This window comes from Lissotriton helveticus, chromosome 7 (assembly GCF_964261635.1).
Source record: "Lissotriton helveticus chromosome 7, aLisHel1.1, whole genome shotgun sequence".
NCBI lineage: Eukaryota > Metazoa > Chordata > Amphibia > Caudata > Salamandridae > Lissotriton > Lissotriton helveticus.
Genome location: NC_136068.1, coordinates 623473541 through 623492977, shown reverse-complemented (window position 1 = coordinate 623492977; position 19437 = coordinate 623473541). Strand labels below are relative to the sequence as shown.

General features: G+C 50.2%; 1 protein-coding gene across 4 annotated transcripts in view; it reads right to left on the bottom strand.

Moving 5' to 3' along the window:
* The window catches only part of FBRS (fibrosin), a 430176-nt gene extending 413872 nt beyond the window's left edge, over positions 1-16304 (bottom strand). For 3 of the 4 annotated variants that reach the window (XM_078652841.1, XM_078652842.1, XM_078652843.1), the window contains exon 1: positions 15512-16302. In XM_078652841.1, coding sequence (XP_078508967.1) covers positions 15512-15790 — 279 coding nt within the window. In that variant the 5' untranslated portion in view covers positions 15791-16302. Of the gene's footprint in view, positions 1-15511 lie in introns of all 4 variants that reach the window. The other variant, XM_078652840.1, reaches the window with a different exon arrangement.
* Positions 16305-19437: the final 3133 nt, after the last annotated feature.

Genomic DNA, 19437 nt, shown 5'->3' with positions numbered 1-19437 from the left:
AAGCAAGCACAGGGCTGAAAAAGACATGCCTGTCAGTTGAGTTTTGAGCTCTAGTACCCACAGTACCACCAGTAGAAGGCAGTGACTGATCTCCCTCTCTGCCCTGAGAGCTAAGTGTGGAAAGGGGTGTGCTTGGCCCAGTTTGCAGAAGACCAGAACACCTGTGGCAAAAGGTCACAACCACCACTGCATATGCCCCTCGCCCCAAAGCAGGTCCAACAATTACATTTATTAGGACATTTACTTCTTTACATTTATAGAGTCTTCAAGCTATACATTATTTTCTCCACTGCAAGAACAGCAAAAAAAACATGCACTGATTACTCTGGCTTAAAGGGCTGCACCTTGACATCTGTTCGAGAAGGATATGAAAGAAGTTGACACTACCCATTAGGAAAATATAGCTCCGACGTGAAACTGGAAAATCTATTGACTATGCAGCCTGACACCACTCTACAGCAACATTTGTATTATTGCCAGCCCCCATTGTATAACATCTTAAAGCTCAGAATGGGAAAATGATTAATGTCAATAACACAATTCTCCGCCACTATTGGGAAATCCTGAACAGTGACACTAGAAAAATAAATAAGTAAAATAAATGTAAAAAATAATTTAAAAATAAAAAAAAGGAAGAAATCGCACAATAAGGTGGCCAACTTCACTACAGCAGCAAGACATGAAACCTGGCAAAAGACCACAATAACTAAAACTAAATGTTTATTTTATAGGTGGGTGGCATTATGGTTGAAGCTTGAGTAGTTCTAATCTCAACTCTCAATTGTGAACTGAAAAAAGGGTCTAATTCTTTATTTAAAACCACACTTTAAAAATAAAAATGGACATCCAGCCTGTAAATTCATGTGTATTCAATCGGCATGCAAGACATTCATGTACACATCTAGTAAAGTATCCATCTATGTTATCCTGCACCCTTCTCGTCTTCTTATACACACAATTGAGATAGGTTTTTATTAAAAGTCCCCTTAAGGAACAACTTGCAACAATGTTTAATTGTAAATACTGGGATTACAAACATAAGATGAAGCAAGTATTTGTAGTTCAACTAAAAGACAGCAGAACAAAAACATGCTAGCTATAATGTGGTTCATTTCCCTCCCCTCTAAACGTTAGATGCTACTGCACAAACACCAAGTGCCAGAGCACAGAAAGCCCAGTGCAAGTTTCCCTTCACATACAAGAGGAGAGTATTAAAAGCTACAATGAAGACCGGACTTCATCAGACAAATATCAGGAGAAAGCCTGGTGGTAGGCAGGGCCTACATACCATGTTGAAGTAGTACAAAACAGAAAGTGGTCCGAGTTAACAATCTTATGCGTACACAAGTATTTACTTTGTACAAAAATAATTATGGTTCCTTGGCTGACCAGCCAGAACATTCCTTTGAGGACCCTTTCTATTCTTTGTATGTTTCAGAATCTCTAGGAGCTTCACAGCCCCCACCAGGACGGAACATCCATTGACCGTTTCTTTCACGTAGGTAACTCCTACATTTCCTATTTTAAATGAATAACCATTTCACCACGTAGGCCATTGATAATAGCTTCCGCCTTGCTTCACAGGCTCTCCATCTTGTCCTGATGAAGACCCCAACATGAGGCAAAACTAACCCTTCAGCACACAAGGGGTCGAAACGTAGACTACGCCAACCTGACACACCATAGGATCTAAAGCAATGAATATTTTCTTACCTATGTGTGATGTATTTGGGAACATTAATACTACCTTGATTGTAAAGGCGTATTTGATTTTACTGTGATGTTTCAATGTCACACCACCTTTACCCAGTCCCTCACAAACCTTTTCACTTCCTTTCCCCTCTTCACTGAGAGCACTATTCCAATGTAATGAACTTACAATTACTTTGAATGAATGATCATCAATTATAATATGATGAATTCCTTATTTGAGATTTCAATGAATGAACTCCTGTGGATAATAAATGCAATTTGACTAAGAATATTGCATCAGTTATATTCCATTGTATTTAATTATATGTGGTGTTTTTCGGTACGAAGTAAATACTTGTGTACGCATAAGATTGTTAACTCGGACCACTTTCCGTTTTGTACTTGTTCAAGGCCCCAGGTCCTAGAGTTTACAGGGCAACCCCTTTATAACTCACACACACAATACATACCATGTTGGCCACTCGACTCAAAGATAGTGCAAAGGTGCAAACATAGCTTGAATGCTCATGAGTGGCAGGAAAACTAAATACAAAAAATGGTTAGGAAATACACATTTATGCACTTGTGACAAGGAAAGATGCCACCCAATGGCAGAAGTGGGCTGACCTACTTGCACAATGTTTTATGATCTGGTGGGCGCTTGCGAAAAATAGACAACAGCTGAACAGATCAACAAAAGGTTTTGCCTTTGTGGAGTTTTCTACGGCTGAAGATGCAAAGGAGGCGCTGGAATCCCACAATAATACAGAGTTCGAAGGAAGGTCCATCCGCCTCGAGATGCAGAACTCGCAGGGTGGAAATACCCGAGGAGGCAGCCACACAAAAACCCTGTTTGTCAAAGGACTCTCCGAGGACACCACAGAAGAGAGCTTAAAAGAAGCCTTCGATGGAGCCGTGGGGTCCAGATAGCAACAGACCGAGACACGGGGCGTCCAAGGGCTTCGAGTTCATGGACTTCTCCACCGTGGAAGACGCCAAAGCGGCGAAGGCCGCCATGGAGGACGGGGAGATCGACGGCAGCCGGGGGACGCTGGACTTCGCCAAACCCAAGGGTGAAGGCGGACGAGGCGGCAGCTTCGGCCGAGGAGGCAGCAGAGGCTTTGGTGGCGGAAGAGGACGGGGTGGCTTTGGAGGCAGCTACGGAGGCGGCTACGGGGGCCGAGGCCATGGAGGTAGAGCAGGCGGTGGCGGCAGAGGAGTATTTGGAGGTAGAGGAGGCGGTGGAGGCAGCGGATTCAGAGGTGGAAACCGAGGAAAGAAAACCAAGTTGGACGATTAAAGCATCTTGTCCCCTCCCCCAGTTCACAAGGACTCCTGTTAGGATGGGTTGTAAATCCCCATGGCCATGCGTTGACAGAGCCTTCTATAAGGACATTCCAGTGTGAAGAGCAGTCCTGTCTGTGGCAGTCTGGATCACAGCAAAGCATAAGGAGGACGCCTGTCGGCTGTTTTTCTGCCAAACTATTCCTAGAGACTTTTTTTTATTTTTTTAGAGTAACGAGTGATGGATGTGGGAAGCGACATTTGTCTAAATTGACACAAATTTATAATGTTTTATCCAGTGTACTAAAACAATTGTGTTTTCCTATCAACTTATGTAGTATTTTTGCTGTAAAACAATGAAGAAATGTTTATGGTTTATGCTTCTCGACTTCGTGGTTCAGATTAAATGGTCTGGACAGAAAAAAACCAAGCATTTACAATGCAATGGTTTCGCCTTTGCAAAGGTTAGAGCTATTGGCATTGCTCATGACATTTTTATTTATGTTTTTTTTAAAAAAACAAATAAATGGCATTGTCATTTACAATGCCAATAGCAGGGCAGGAGAGCAAGCACAAGCAACGAGGGGGCAGGACAGCACAAGCAATGAGGAGGGGGGGGAGGGGAGGACAGCAAGCACGAGCAACGGGGGGGCAGGGGAGCAAGCACAAGCAACGGCAGGACAGCAAGGGGGGCAGGACAGCGAGCACAAGCAACGGGGGACAGGGGAGCAAGCACAAGCAACAAGGGAGGAGGACAGCAAGGGGGGTGGGACAGTGAGCACAAGCAACGGGGGTCAGGACAGCAAGCACAAGCAACGAGGGGGGGGCAGTACAGCAAGCACAAGCAACTTTTTGTGGATCAGGTGGACAGAGTCATTGTCTCCCTTGGCCCCCACACACACACACACACACACACACACACACACAGAGCCCCACACACACACACACACAGAGAGCCCCACACACACACACACACAGAGCCCCACACACACACACACAGACAGAGCCCCACACACACACACACAGACAGAGCCCCACACACACACACAGACAGAGCCCCACACACACACACAGACAGAGCCCCACACACACACACAGACAGAGCCCCACACACACACACAGACAGAGCCCCACACACACACACAGACAGAGCCCCACACACACACACAGACAGAGCCCCACACACACACACAGACAGAGCCCCCCACACAGACAGAGCCCCCCACACAGACAGAGCCCCCCACACAGACAGAGCCCCCCACACACACAGAGCCCCCCACACACACAGAGCCCCCCACACACACACACACAGAGCCCCACACACACACACACACAGAGCCCCACACACACACACACACACAGAGCCCCACACACACACACAGAGCCCCACACACACACACACACACAGAGCCCCACACACACACACACAGAGCCCCACACACACACACACAGAGCCCCACACACACACACACAGAGCCCCACACACACACACACAGAGCCCCACACACACACACACAGAGCCCCACACACACACACACAGAGCCCCACACACACACACACAGAGCCCCACACACAGCCCCACACACAGCCCCACACACACAAACAGCCCCACACACACACACAGCCCCACACACACACACACAGCCCCACACACACACAGAGCCACACACACACACAGAGCCACACACACACAGAGCCCCACACACACACACACAGAGCCCCACACACACAGAGCCCCACACACACACACACACAGAGCCCCACACACACACACACACAGAGCCCCACACACACACACACACAGAGCCCCACACACACACACACAGAGCCCCACACACACACACACACAGAGCCCCACACACACACACACAGAGCCCCACACACACACACACAGAGCCCCACACACACACACACAGAGCCCCACACACAGCCCCACACACAGCCCCACACACACACACAGCCCCACACACACACACAGCCCCACACACACACACACAGCCCCACACACACACAGAGCCACACACACACACAGAGCCACACACACACACAGAGCCACACACACACACACACACAGAGCCACACACACACACACAGAGCCACACACACACACACACACACAGAGCCCCACACACACACACAGAGCCCCACACACACACACAGAGCCCCACACACACACAGAGCCCCACACACACACAGAGCCCCACACACACACACAGAGCCCCACACACACACACAGAGCCCCACACACACACACACACAGAGCCCCACACACACACACACACAGAGCCCCACACACACACACACACAGAGCCCCACACACACACACACACAGAGCCCCACACACACACACACACAGAGCCCCACACACACACACACACAGAGCCCCACACACACACACACACAGAGCCCCACACACACACACAGAGCCCCACACACACACACAGAGCCCCACACACACACAGAGCCCCACACACACACAGAGCCCCACACACACACACAGAGCCCCACACACACACACAGAGCCCCACACACACACACACACAGAGCCCCACACACACACACACACAGAGCCCCACACACACACACACACAGAGCCCCACACACACACACACACAGAGCCCCACACACACACACACACAGAGCCCCACACACACACACACACAGAGCCCCACACACACACACACACAGAGCCCCACACACACACACACACAGAGCCCCACACACACACACAGAGCCCCACACACACACACACACAGAGCCCCACACACACACACACACAGAGCCCCACACACACACACACACAGAGCCCCACACACACACACACACAGAGCCCCACACACACACACACACAGAGCCCCACACACACACACAGAGCCCCACACACACACACAGAGCCCCCCACACACACAGAGCCCCCCACACACACAGAGCCCCACACACACACACAGAGCCCCACACACACACACAGAGCCCCACACACACACACAGAGCCCCACACACACACACAGAGCCCCACACACACACACACACAGAGCCCCACACACACACACACACAGAGCCCCACACACACACACACACAGAGCCCCACACACACACACACACAGAGCCCCACACACACACACAGAGCCCCACACACACACACAGAGCCCCCCACACACACAGAGCCCCCCACACACACAGAGCCCCACACACACACACAGAGCCCCACACACACACACAGAGCCCCACACACACACACAGAGCCCCACACACACACACAGAGCCCCACACACACACAGAGCCCCACACACACACAGAGCCCCACACACACACACAGAGCCCCACACACACACACAGAGCCCCACACACACACACACACAGAGCCCCACACACACACACACACAGAGCCCCACACACACACACACAGAGCCCCACACACACACACACACAGAGCCCCACACACACACACACACAGAGCCCCACACACACACACACACAGAGCCCCACACACACACACAGAGCCCCACACACACACACAGAGCCCCCCACACACACAGAGCCCCCCACACACACAGAGCCCCACACACACACACAGAGCCCCACACACACACACAGAGCCCCACACACACACACAGAGCCCCACACACACACACAGAGCCCCACACACACACACAGAGCCCCACACACACACACAGAGCCCCACACACACACACAGAGCCCCACACACACACACAGAGCCCCACACACACACAGAGCCCCACACACACACAGAGCCCCACACACACAGAGCCCCACACACAGAGCCCCACACACACACAGAGCCCCACACACACACAGAGCCCCCACACACACACACACAGAGCCCCCACACACACACACAGAGCCCCCACACACACACAGAGCCCCACACACACACAGAGCCCCACACACACACACAGAGCCCCACACACACACACAGAGCCCCACACACACACACACAGAGCCCCCACACACACACACACAGAGCCCCCACACACACACCCAGAGCCCCACACACACCCAGAGCCCCACACACACCCAGAGCCCCACACACACCCAGAGCCCCACACACACCCAGAGCCCCACACACCCCCAGAGCCCCACACACCCCCAGAGCCCCACACACCCCCAGAGCCCCACACACACCCAGAGCCCCACACACACCCAGAGCCCCACACACACCCAGAGCCCCACACACACCCAGAGCCCCACACACACCCAGAGCCCCACACACACACCCAGAGCCCCACACACACACCCAGAGCCCCACACACACACCCAGAGCCCCACACACACACCCAGAGCCCCACACACACACCCAGAGCCCCACACACACCCAGAGCCCCACACACACCCAGAGCCCCACACACACCCAGAGCCCCACACACACCCAGAGCCCCACACACACCCAGAGCCCCACACACACCCAGAGCCCCACACACACCCAGAGCCCCACACACACCCAGAGCCACACACACACCCAGAGCCACACACACACCCAGAGCCACACACACACCCAGAGCCACACACACACCCAGAGCCACACACACACCCAGAGCCACACACACACCCAGAGCCACACACACACCCAGAGCCACACACACACCCAGAGCCACACACACACCCAGAGCCACACACACACCCAGAGCCACACACACACCCAGAGCCACACACACACCCAGAGCCACACACACACACCCAGAGCCACACACACACACCCAGAGCCACACACACACACCCAGAGCCACACACACACCCAGAGCCACACACACACCCAGAGCCACACACACACCCAGAGCCACACACACACCCAGAGCCACACACACACACCCAGAGCCACACACACACACCCAGAGCCACACACACACACACCCAGAGCCACACACACACACCCAGAGCCACACACACACACACCCAGAGCCACACACACACACACACCCAGAGCCACACACACACACACACCCAGAGCCACACACACACAGAGCCCCACACACACAGAGCCCCACACTACACAAAAAAAAGCAAATGGTTTTATTTAGTGGAATGACTGAGTTGTTTGTAGCCCAGTTTGTTAGTTCTTGAAAATGAAGTATTAGGCATCCATGTCTAACAAGGCTACTAACCGGTAGTTTGCTGGATCATTTGTTGCCCTTTTTAGGTTTCGCCTGGCGTTCGCTGCGCAGCAGCGTTCGCACAGGCGAAATCTTTTGAGAAGCAGTATGGGGCTTTGTCCCGCCTCTCTGTTCCATTGGCTAGCTCCATAAATGGAGGCTAGCCATTGGAAGAGAGATCTGTCAGTCATTGCCCGAGCAGATTCGTGGGCGTTCCGGTGATTTTTACTCATCCCGCCCCTTTTAGTACGTCATGCGGCGGTGGGCAGTTTTTTTTTTGTTCTCGGCATGTTTGTTTCATTTCCAACGTGTGCTTTGCAGGGGTGGGCTGCACGATTTCACTTTCCTTGAGTTGCTAGCAGGTAAGCGGCATATTTTACTACTTTTTTTATCCCGTTCCCGCCCCTCCTCCCGCTGCCCGTGTGCCCATTCCCGCCCCCCTCCCGCTGTCCGTGTGCCCGTTCCCGCCCCCCCTCCCGCTGTCCGTGTATATATTAGAAAACAATGAAGGTACCCTTTCGCTGACCCGCCGCTGGACCGGCACTTCTGGGGCCGCCCCGAGACCCTAACTCGCTTGTAAGTGCGTGCCGTACTGCCTGCACCGTGCGTCTCCGCTCAATCCTCGAGCCGAAGTACGCACTGCCCCACAGCCAGACCGCACAGCGTTGTCCCTTCTGCCGCCCAGAGCCGTTGTGTCCCAGTCTCCACCGGAGATCTGCCGTCTCACAGGACCAAGTGCGACTCATACGCTTGGAACGTACCAGCCGCCCTGCACCGCACTTCTCCCCCGAAGCACCCGCTCTACTGGTGCGACTCGACCGGCATCGCATACTGTCCCAGTACGCCTCGAGTCCCTGCACAAACTCTGAAGGTACGCTACGTACGCTAGAAGCGTGAGGAATTGCACTGTGCCCCCGCACGCCGCGAACGTACGCCGGCGCCCGGTCCCTGCACGTACTCTGAAAGTACGTCTCGTACGCCAGGAGCGTACCCAGCTGCGCCCGCCTTTGCTCAACCTTCCGAGACGTACCGCCTGGTTATCTCGGCAGTACGCCTCGCACCAGCCTGCAGCGTCCCCTGTGAAGTTACGGCGTGCCCGCCGCCTGAGTGCCCGCCAGCCTGCCCTTTGCCCCCCAGTACGGGGCTTACCTGAGCCGCATTGTGAGCCGCCTGTGCCTTTGAATCCGCACAGGCCGCTCCGTGCCGCCTTTCTGCATTGGGAGCCCCTGAGCGCCACAACACCCCTGGGGGCCCGCAGTGGACCGGAAGGTCGTTTTGATTTCTAATAAGCCTCTTGCCTGTTTATGATAGGGAACCCCCGTTAGGCAGAACCGCACAAAAACGGTATTTACAAGAACATCCCAAGTAAAGAAAGTATTGTGGGCATGGTTTTCTTTACTGATTTAAATACACTTTGCTGAGAGAATACTGTTTTAAGAAACACCTGAACTAAAGTATTGAATAGCCCAGAAAGTATCCATTCCAAGTTGGTGAAAAGTATTGTGAGCATCCTCAATTCCATGTTATTTAAGGTCTTGTGATAAGTCTACAAATTTATTATTTTTACATAAAGAACCAGTATTTTTATACATACCACAGCCTGGTGTCCATTTGTGGGGGGGTCAGTGTTATTTATTGTATGTGATTATAAATGCTTAACTAATGCGCCCTGAGGATTAGCCTTGACTGCTCGCGCCACGCAACCTAGAGGGTGAGCAGGGGTTATTCTTAAAGGGTAGTTCTCTTGCCCTGACTGGAAGAGAGGGTCCCTGTTTGTCACAAGTGCATACTTGCGCCAACCAGAGATCCCCAATAATCTTTTGAGAAGCAGTATGGGGCTTTGTCCCGCCTCTCTGTTCCATTGGCTAGCTCCATAAATGAAGGCTAGCCATTGGAAGAGAGATCTGTCAGTCATTGCCTGAGCAGATTCGTGGGCGTTCCGGTGATTTTTACTCATCCCGCCCCTTTTAGTACGTCATGCGGCTGTGGGCGGTTGCTTTTTTTTGTCTCGGCATGTTTGTTTCATTTCCAACGTGTGCTTTGCAGGGGTGGGCTGCACGATTTCACTTTCCTTGATTTGCAGGTAAGCGGCATTTTTTACTACTTTTTTTATACCGTTCCCGCCCCCCTCCCGCTGTCTGTGTGCCCGTTCCCGCCCCCCTCCCGCTGTCCGTGTGGCCGCCCCCGCCCCGCTGTCCGTGTATATATTAGAAAACAAAGGTACCCTTGCAAGTTATACTACATGTGTAGCACGTCATGGAGACATCGCAATCTGGCTTGGGGACAACTTCCTCGAAGAGCGCCGCAGCCTTGGGGGTGCTTGGAATACGGAATAGAGCCCGCGAGAGAGCCCTGGAAGAAGCGACCGAGAGAATGTGGAGGCCACGCGCAGCCGGGGAGCACGAGCCTGCCCTGTCACCAGGCGTGGTCAGGTCAGGCACGCTTTAGCCCCATGGGCCTTTCACCGAGGCAGGGCTTCCCGCTGTGATTCTCTTTCGATCAATTTTCGAGGCGCTTTGGCTATCGAGCGAAGCATAGGGTTGCAGCTAAACTATGCAGTCCAGGGCAGTGCAGGCTCGACTGTTCCTCGTAGCGCCGGCCAGATCCCAGCTTATGTTTATTCAGTGAGCGTCGCCTCCATGTTAATAACCACATTACGCAATTACCCCTCTCTAAACCTTTCCCGGTAGATGTTCTTCTGCAGTGCCGCGGGGGCTCTCTGCAACCTACACAACATTTAAACCGGAAATAAAGAATGGGTGTATGTGAGGGTGAGAGAGGGGTGATGGTTTTCTTTGTGCGCTGAAATGCCTTGTTGATAAGTGTGTCATGAAGGTGTTAAATTCGCGACATAGCACATACATGATAGTCACGCTTCTAGCAGAAAGACAACATCTCTGTTTTCATCCCAGACTTCTAATCCCTGCAGAACTAGAGGCCTTGTTCAACGACCAGTGCATCCCGTTTTAGAGACAGGGACGTGAAAAAACACTTCCTCGTCCCATCACGACTACCGTATTTCCACAATTCCAGCACAAATAGCTTTGCCTTTTTTTCTATCACCTTAGAAGGGTCCCGGAGGTTGAGGTTACTTACCACGAAGCATTATAAGCAAGAGACTTCCAATCACAGTTCATGTTTTTGGGCAGTGCACGAGGTGTCACCATGGATCACCTGGTTCATGAAAGTTACCGAGAAGCCTGGGAGAAGGTGTTTCAACTGAAGGGCTGCAGGGCAGGATCCGTCCCCGGGCCCTGATGAAAGGCAGGGCGGGTCCGTGGGTGAAAGGAGGAGCCCCGCCGCCCCCAGGGGGTGGCAGAGCCGCACAGGGGACCTCACCTCCGCAGAGTCCGTCCCCGCCATGACGGTCCAGTTGTCTCCGGTGACTAGTCTGAGGTCCGGTGGATGAAAGGGGGAGCCGGGGAGAGATGCGAGACAATGAAAGAGCCTCCGAGGGGCAGCAGCAGCCGGCACTGCGCATACGCACAGCGCAGGATCCGACCGGGGGTAAAACCAGCGCAGCGCGGGGGACAGACACTGATCCCCACACACCACATACAGCTCACCCCACACAGCTCACAACACACTGATGGATAACGAGACAGCTCATCACACACAGCTCACCACACACTGCTAACGAGACACACACCACACACAGCTCACCACACACAGCTCACTACCATACATGCCAACATTTCAGAAGAGCAAAGTGGGTGTGTGTGGCTCTGGGTGGGTGTGTGTGGCTCTGGGTGTGTGTGTGTGGCTCTGGGTGTGTGTGTGTGTGGATCTGGGTGTGTGTGTGTGTGGATCTGGGTGTGTGTGTGTGTGGATCTGGGTGTGTGTGTGTGTGGATCTGGGTGTGTGTGTGTGTGGATCTGGGTGTGTGTGTGGCTCTGGGTGTGTGTGTGGCTCTGGGTGTGTGTGGCTCTGGGTGTGTGTGGCTCTGGGTGTGTGTGTGTGTGGCTCTGGGGGTGTGTGTGGCTCTGGGGGTGTGTGTGGCTCTGGGGGTGTGTGTGGCTCTGGGGGTGTGTGTCTCTGGAGGTGTGTGTGTGGCTCTGGGTGTGTGTGTGGCTCTGGGTGTGTGTGTGTGGCTCTGGGTGTGTGTGTGTGTGTGGCTCTGGGTGTGTGTGTGTGGCTGGCTCTGGGTGTGTGTGTGTGTGTGTGTGTGTGTGTGTGTGTGTGGCAGTAATTGCTGTCTGCTGAGCTCGTCTGTAGGGTACAATAGGTCTCACATTTGTGAGAGATTAAGCTAATGGCAATGTAAATGACAATGCCATTTATTTATCAGTTTTCAAAACCAACACATAAATACAATATTTGTCATTTACAATGCCAATAGCTAACTTTTCCAAAGGCGAAACCATTGCATTGTAAATGCTTGTTTATATATTGGGGAGAAAATGGAGCCCCTCCACGATACTGGCATTGATGAGGTTAGCAAGTTTTTTTGGAGACTAGTTTCAGGACTGCAGACTAATATTCTTGGTCAAGTTTGAATAGAATTGGCGGGATCCCATTGGGGGCCAGTGCACCCTCTTGTCTGCCCTTTGCTATTGTTGTGCAAATTTGATCATTAGTGATAAATCTCGAAGAAACCGGTGGATTGCGGTGGTCAAATTGAAAGCTTGTTGCTCCTGGATAAGAATAGAGGATCTCTGTTAAAATTAGATTGAAGAAAAAGGTTGTCCAAGCCTCTTATTTCAGATGTGAATTAATGCCATAAGTCGACAGGGCATATAGTTTGCCACAATCGTGAGCTGTTAAGTCTTGATGTCGTACTACAGTTTAGCCCACAAAGCCTCTTCTGCTGATTCTTTTTTGAGTCGCCAGATTACTTTTTTGTAAGTACTGTTTAGAGGTCTCAGCTCATTTAGGGCTCTAAGATCTGGGTCACATTGTTTTTAGTTTCTGGAGTGCTTGGTTTATGGCTGCCTTGAGGTGTTTTACTTGTGCATTTTTTTTTACAAAGGCTGGGGGGGGGGAATTCTGTCTCAGGACCCCTATGTGATAATCCATTACTTTGCCAAGCAATGGAAGAGGTGTAATCGATTGTTGTACTTGCTACTGCGTTGTGGAATGTTGCAGCCGGCGGGCGATCTCCCGGGAATCGCCCATTTAGTGTGCGGAAGCTCAACTGCTCTAGAGTCCATAGAAGTTTCAGTGCTAGCTTAGTTTGTCTTCTCCAAGTATTCCCTTCCTGTGCAGGTATCCCATGCTGGAAGGCTGTCAAATGACTTGGGTGCAGATTTAGGTGATGGCAGAAATCCTGTCAGAGTAACGAAAGTGATTACCTCTGCCACCTTGTGGAAGGCTACCAGGCACATTCAGAGATTCTTGCCAGCTTGGCAGGGATCTCTGAGGTGAAGGGTCCACTATGCTCTCTTGACAGAGAAATTTGCCAAGAGGGTGCCATGTTTGAAGCACTCACCATGCATTTTTTTTTATTAAGAGAAAACAAAGTGGGGGTTTTGTTTATTCACAATAAAAGGTAAATGGCTTTGATGCACAGAAAGCTTTCTACCTTGGTGCACGCAGAACTTTTTATACTTTTCCTGCCCGTCTCAGTCAGGGCAACCATCATCGAGACCCTGGGATGGGAGAATTTCTGGGTTAGGGTTTACCCTCAATGGAGGTTCCGACAGCAACACAGCAGTTTCTGCAACTCAAAACCAGGCATGAGAAACCACAAGGTTACAGCGTTCCTCCTGCTCCACCAAACCCTAAATAAGGCCCATAGCCATTCCTTACAGACCCAATCTAGGCCTGCAGCAGCAACTGGCTTGTCTTGTCAAATATTGAGATATTAACAGACTTGTAATGTTGGAAAAACACAAGCACAGTATTTGAAGGATGTAAAAAAATGTGCCAGTATTTAAGAATCATTTTACAAAAACACAGGTATTGGACCTCACACAAAGATTAATTAGCTGGGGTAAAGCGAGGATAATGGAATGCATGTACTTATTTCAACCTAGCATATGGGCCTTCCAGTGAACATCCTTCAGAAGGTGTATTAGTCATCAATACACCATAAGCTCGGCATGGATATCATACAAGGATCCTTACTTTAATTTTGACCAAATTGGAAGGTAAATATCTTTTACATTACAATCTAGTGTGATCAAAACATTCTACATTATTATTCCAGTCATCCAACTCTGATTAACTACAATGTATACATGTTATCAAAATGTGTTTTGTAGCTTGGAGTGATTGGTTAGTGCTTCATGTTTATATGAAAGTTTGAACGGTGGGCTGTTCTGTACTTGTCTTAGCTTAAGCCGTTTGCCAATTATTGATGAGTCTGGATTAAAAGTGCTCCATTCGATACAGAGATTGACAAATGCCAAATACCAAATGCATCATTAAAAGTGAAAAGTTGTTCTCAAGTTACGATGGGTTCGTCATGTTCCAACTCATCAGATGATGTGTCCGTATCCAGCTAAAAAGTGAAATATAGTTGCAAACAGCAGAGCTATCTTACTTTATCTTGTGCTATTTTCTAGGGCCAACGTATATGCATTTTTTTCACAAAGACAACCCCGACCATTGAATACAGCTAACCGCCTAAAAGCTATAGCTGAGGCATTGGACCTCACTCCTCCACCAAGTACATAAGCCAATGCACTGGCAGTTGGTAATCGTAAAAATCGGTATCGTTTTAATCATTACTTTCAATCTTATGGGCATCTGCATGTAGTGTTCATATGTATAACGATAGGTAATATAAAACCCTATTAAAAGACAAAGTACAATAATTACTCAGCAACACTACTTCAGAAAGCCTAATCACTAGACCTCCAGCATCAATGCCTACGCTCTCCCGACGTGATAACTTCACTGTATAACAGTATGGTCCTTCCAACTTTAGACAACAAAAATCCATTTACCAATCAAGAATATATTGCACTCCATTCTTGACATACACCGAAGTCACTTTAATTTTCCATTCACGCCAACAGCTTTCCTTCGCTTCCCGGTCTCTCCTCGGTTAAACAAGTCGTTAATTAAAAAGATTTACCTCCCCATCAACGATCGCAACTCCTTTATACAAACTGCTATTTGACTTACATTGTTTACTATTATGTTTGAACTTGGTATCACATGAAACTGATCTGTCTGCCAAGCATATATACGGTTCCGCTGTAAGCTAGAGCCCTGGCAAACGTTGCGCACTGAAAGTGTTAATAAATAAACAGTTTATCATAAAATAGCATCTCTTGAGGGAATTATTCCACCGACTAACCATGCCATGTTCACTACATACCCTATAGCTCAGTCTTCTAAGCTACTCATCCCACTGAGGTCCAGTGGGGGGATAGCAAAGGGTCCTACACCTGGAAGGAAAATCTCTTAGGATAGTTGTTCTTGCCATACCTCCTCCTCCAACTAAAGGCCCCGCCCCCTCTGATCTGCCCCCATCTCACCTGAAGCGCCTCCAGGGTGCTGAAGCTGCAGATGGCGAATCCATCGATGATCAGCTCCTCCTCTTCCGCCTCCTCACTAGGTGGTTCCGGTGGCGGCCCGGTTGGGACACGCCGCCGCGGAGGGCGCCGGTGACGGGGATGTGGTCCACGCTCCTCCCCCTCCGAACCAGACGAGGGCGGGGCCGGGACGGCACGGAGGGGTCGACGTCGGTCCCGCGCGGAGCGAGATCGCCTCGAGCGCGGCGGGGCCAGACGCGCGCAGAGGGGCGGGGCCTCCATGGCCAGGCCTAGTCACTCACTGCGCATAGCCCAAGTCTTTAAACTTTAAATGCCACTTGAGACTCGGTAAGCTTCTGATGTCACAATGAAGCTCTACTCCCCTTCCACCGCGGCCTTACTGTTCGCTCACTTAAATCACTGACGTCCCTGCACCTGTCCTTTGACGTCACAGCAGTTTTAGTTCCGGCACCCTTTTGCTACCCTCCAGCAGCTGACGTCACTGTTACTGGACTGGCAACGCCGGCTCTCTACCTCCTTCCCCCCTTAAATGGCCTCTGCGCGCGCCCCCGTGGCGCTTCCTTTCTAGTGGCTCACAGACACCCCTGGTTTCTTGTCACCCCCGGCCCTCTGGTGGGACTCCCTCCACGAACGGTACCGGAGGTGAGGGGCTTCGGCCCTCTTCTATTACTCCGCTTACGGCCGCCCGTCTCTTTATCCTCTCGTCTCTCTCCGCCTTCTTCTTTCTCTTCAGGAGCCGCCCGGTCCGCGCGCACGTCGGGCGTAATGTCGTCACAGCGCAGTGTACGCTTGTCACGTGATGTAACGTATCCCAGCGGACGTACACAAAAGCAGTGCGCATGCGACTTTTGAGATCAGGTGTGCAGTCCCCTTGAGAGTAGAATGCGCTTGTGGACCTTAGGTTATGTTTAGTAGTTCTATAGAGGAACGAATAGTTCTCATAGGTAAAGTGCAATAAAGACAACAGGCGGGGTAGGAGCATGTTAGATTTAATATAGCGCCTTAATTGCCCAGCCCTGCGTTAAAGTTTCGCATCTCCACTCATAATGCCCTAACTGTCTTGGTCAGCGCAGAGCCCTCTCAGTATTTTAAACCTGCATGCTTGGGGTTCGCGGGCACAGACACAAGAAGTAGGAAGTCAAGGGAAACAAAAAAACCAAAAAAAAAAAACGCTAATGCAATGACAAAGTATGGGAACTATGTTCCCGAGTCCGATGGGCGTGGTTAGTGAGTGTGGGGGCGGGCTCAAAGGCTGCGCTATAAATAAAACAAGCATTTGCAATGCAATTGGTCTCGCATCTGCGACGGTTTTAGCTATTGACATTGTAAACGACAATGCCTTTTATTCATGTGTTGGTTTTTAAAACAGATAAATTAAAGACATTGTCGTTTACAATGACAAGACCCTAAACTCTTGCAAATGTGAGACCAATTGCAGTGCAATCTAGAGGCAAAGCCTCTAGGTAACTAAGATAAAACAACAAGGCAGGCATCAGAGAATACTACAACAAAAGAAACGGTATCGTAAAGCCCACCTTACAGTCAACTCCGTCTCAGACCCAACTATGCCCTACTCGCACCACAAATGCAAGGTCAAATGTTTTGTAAGTATGCTGAGAACATCAGGCAGTACCAAGCAAATCGACAATGTTTCTCCCATCACATCAAGTAAAATTCCCATGTATACACATGTCAACCCAAACTCAAACCCTAACCTACGCTTTATGTGAAAATCAACATATTGTAAGAGGATCCTGAGCTATTTGCATAAGCGTTACTCTTTGACATCAGAAGGCTTTTCTGGCTATCACTTAGTTTTAGGCTGATGTGCCAGGAAGTCGGCTTGTTGTACACAATAATTGCTGCTGAGGGGTTATGTGTCACAGATAGAATCATTAACTGCGTATTCAGGGGCATAGTTTTATTTCACTAAAACATGGCATAGAACGGAAACAATAGGTTTGCCAAAAGACTTTTGAACGGGTAAAATAATGAAGTGTAATAATAGTAGATGGTTGGGTTGACCTTGTTCGTTTACCTAGAATGTATATTTATACATGTTTTAATAGATAACATGATTTTTTTGTTCTGATTACAAAAACAAATGTAATCAGATATTACACTAAATCTGAAACGAATGGCATTAAAACATATATAAAACACGCAATAAGTAAACAAAACAAGGGACGTACTAATCGAAAGCTTGTATGCGTATAAAATCATCGAGCAAAAGAAAATAGGTCTAACCACAAAAGATACACAAAGAGAGTATTCATACTGAAGTCTTGCAGAGATGTCATTTGTGATACCTTGTCACTTAAGACACACCGACGAGCAGAAACTGCTTAGTTTCCAACTCAATGTGGGTACTCCAGATTGTTGTATGTATTGTTTTTGTCCAAAATCAAATGCAGGAGGCAGGGTTTGTCATTCAACTTGTAAGGAAAGGGCTGCCCAAGAGGATCCAGTCCTTGTTCGCGAAATATCTGTTTAAGGTGCAAGCTAACATTAATGCTGGACTCTTGTGAAAGAATTAGCAATCAATATGTAAATTGGCTTTTCCCTCAGCCATGAACATTTAAGAGACTGTGCAGTGCAACAAAAACAAAACAGAGAGTCCCCACCAATGAGCCTGTTCTCTGACCTGACCGGGCTTCTTATCTGCGCCGCATGTCCAGTTCACTGTCAGTGCCAGCTTGAGGCTGCCTCCTATAGTGTAGGAGGCTTATGTGTGCACAGCAGGCACATTGCTGAGTGATCCCATGCTTCCATGATTGTCTGCCACAGGCAGAGGCATACCGCAGAACTATATTCTAAGCTTCTTGTAAATAATTTTAGTGCAACAGTTAGATCTTAACTTTGTAATACAAGTTGTATGTGCTTTAATTTGAAAAGGGTTCAATTAATCACGCAATAAAAGATTAATTGTAGAACGTTGTAAACAATGTACCTCCATGTTGCTGCATCATACATGTTTCATTGTATAAAAGCCAGTGGACACACCCATTCATTTCCCAAGTATACTATCTGTCTTCTATGTCTCAGTCTGCTCAATTCATGTACTTGTAAAACTGAACACACAGGCTGTCTAAACTCGCGTGTTCAAGTTTCTAAACTAGCCATCCATCTAAACTCCAGTTTTTTTGGTAATGCAGTTCTGTTAGAAAGGCGGTCCCTGGGGAGGCAGAAGATGTCTGACTGACCACCCCGAGACCCACCTCTCCTTAAGGAGTTGGCCGAGCGCCGTCGAGAGGCCTCCTGAGCGAGGGCCCTCTCCAAGAATCGTCACAGCAGAGTATTTACACACTACAAAGGGACACCACACAAGAGAGTACTTCTTAGAATCTTTATCTGCATTATTGGTTCGGTTCCTTCGGTAATATATACAACGGATCGAGGGATCCTCAGAGTCTCGGTAACAAGGGGGGAAAGGGTAGCGGGACAGTCTTAATATCAGTCTAGCACGGGGATACCCTACGCTCAGCTCTCAATCCTCGAGCTGGGGGGTTCCGCAAGGTTGGGCCGCGGCAGCGCCAGCAGGCTCCGAAGATGGTTTTCGCGATGTTGGGCCGCGGCAGCGCCAGCAGGCTCCGAAGATGGTTTCAGCGAGGTTGGGCCGCAGCAGCGCCAGCAGGACTCCAAAGATGGTTTCAGCGAGGTTGGGCCGCGGCAGCGCCAGCAGGACTCCAAAGATGGTTTCAGCGAGGTTGGGCCGCGGCAGCGCCAGCAGGACTCCAAAGATGGCTTTGGCGAGGTTGGGCCGCGGCAGCGCCAGCAGGACTCCAAAAATGGTTTCAGCAAGGTTGGGCCGCGGCAGCGCCAGCAGGACTCCAAAGATGGTTTCAGCGAGGTTGGTCCGCGGCAGCGCCAGCAGGACTCCAAAAGGTTCAGGGTTCCAAGTAGTGAGT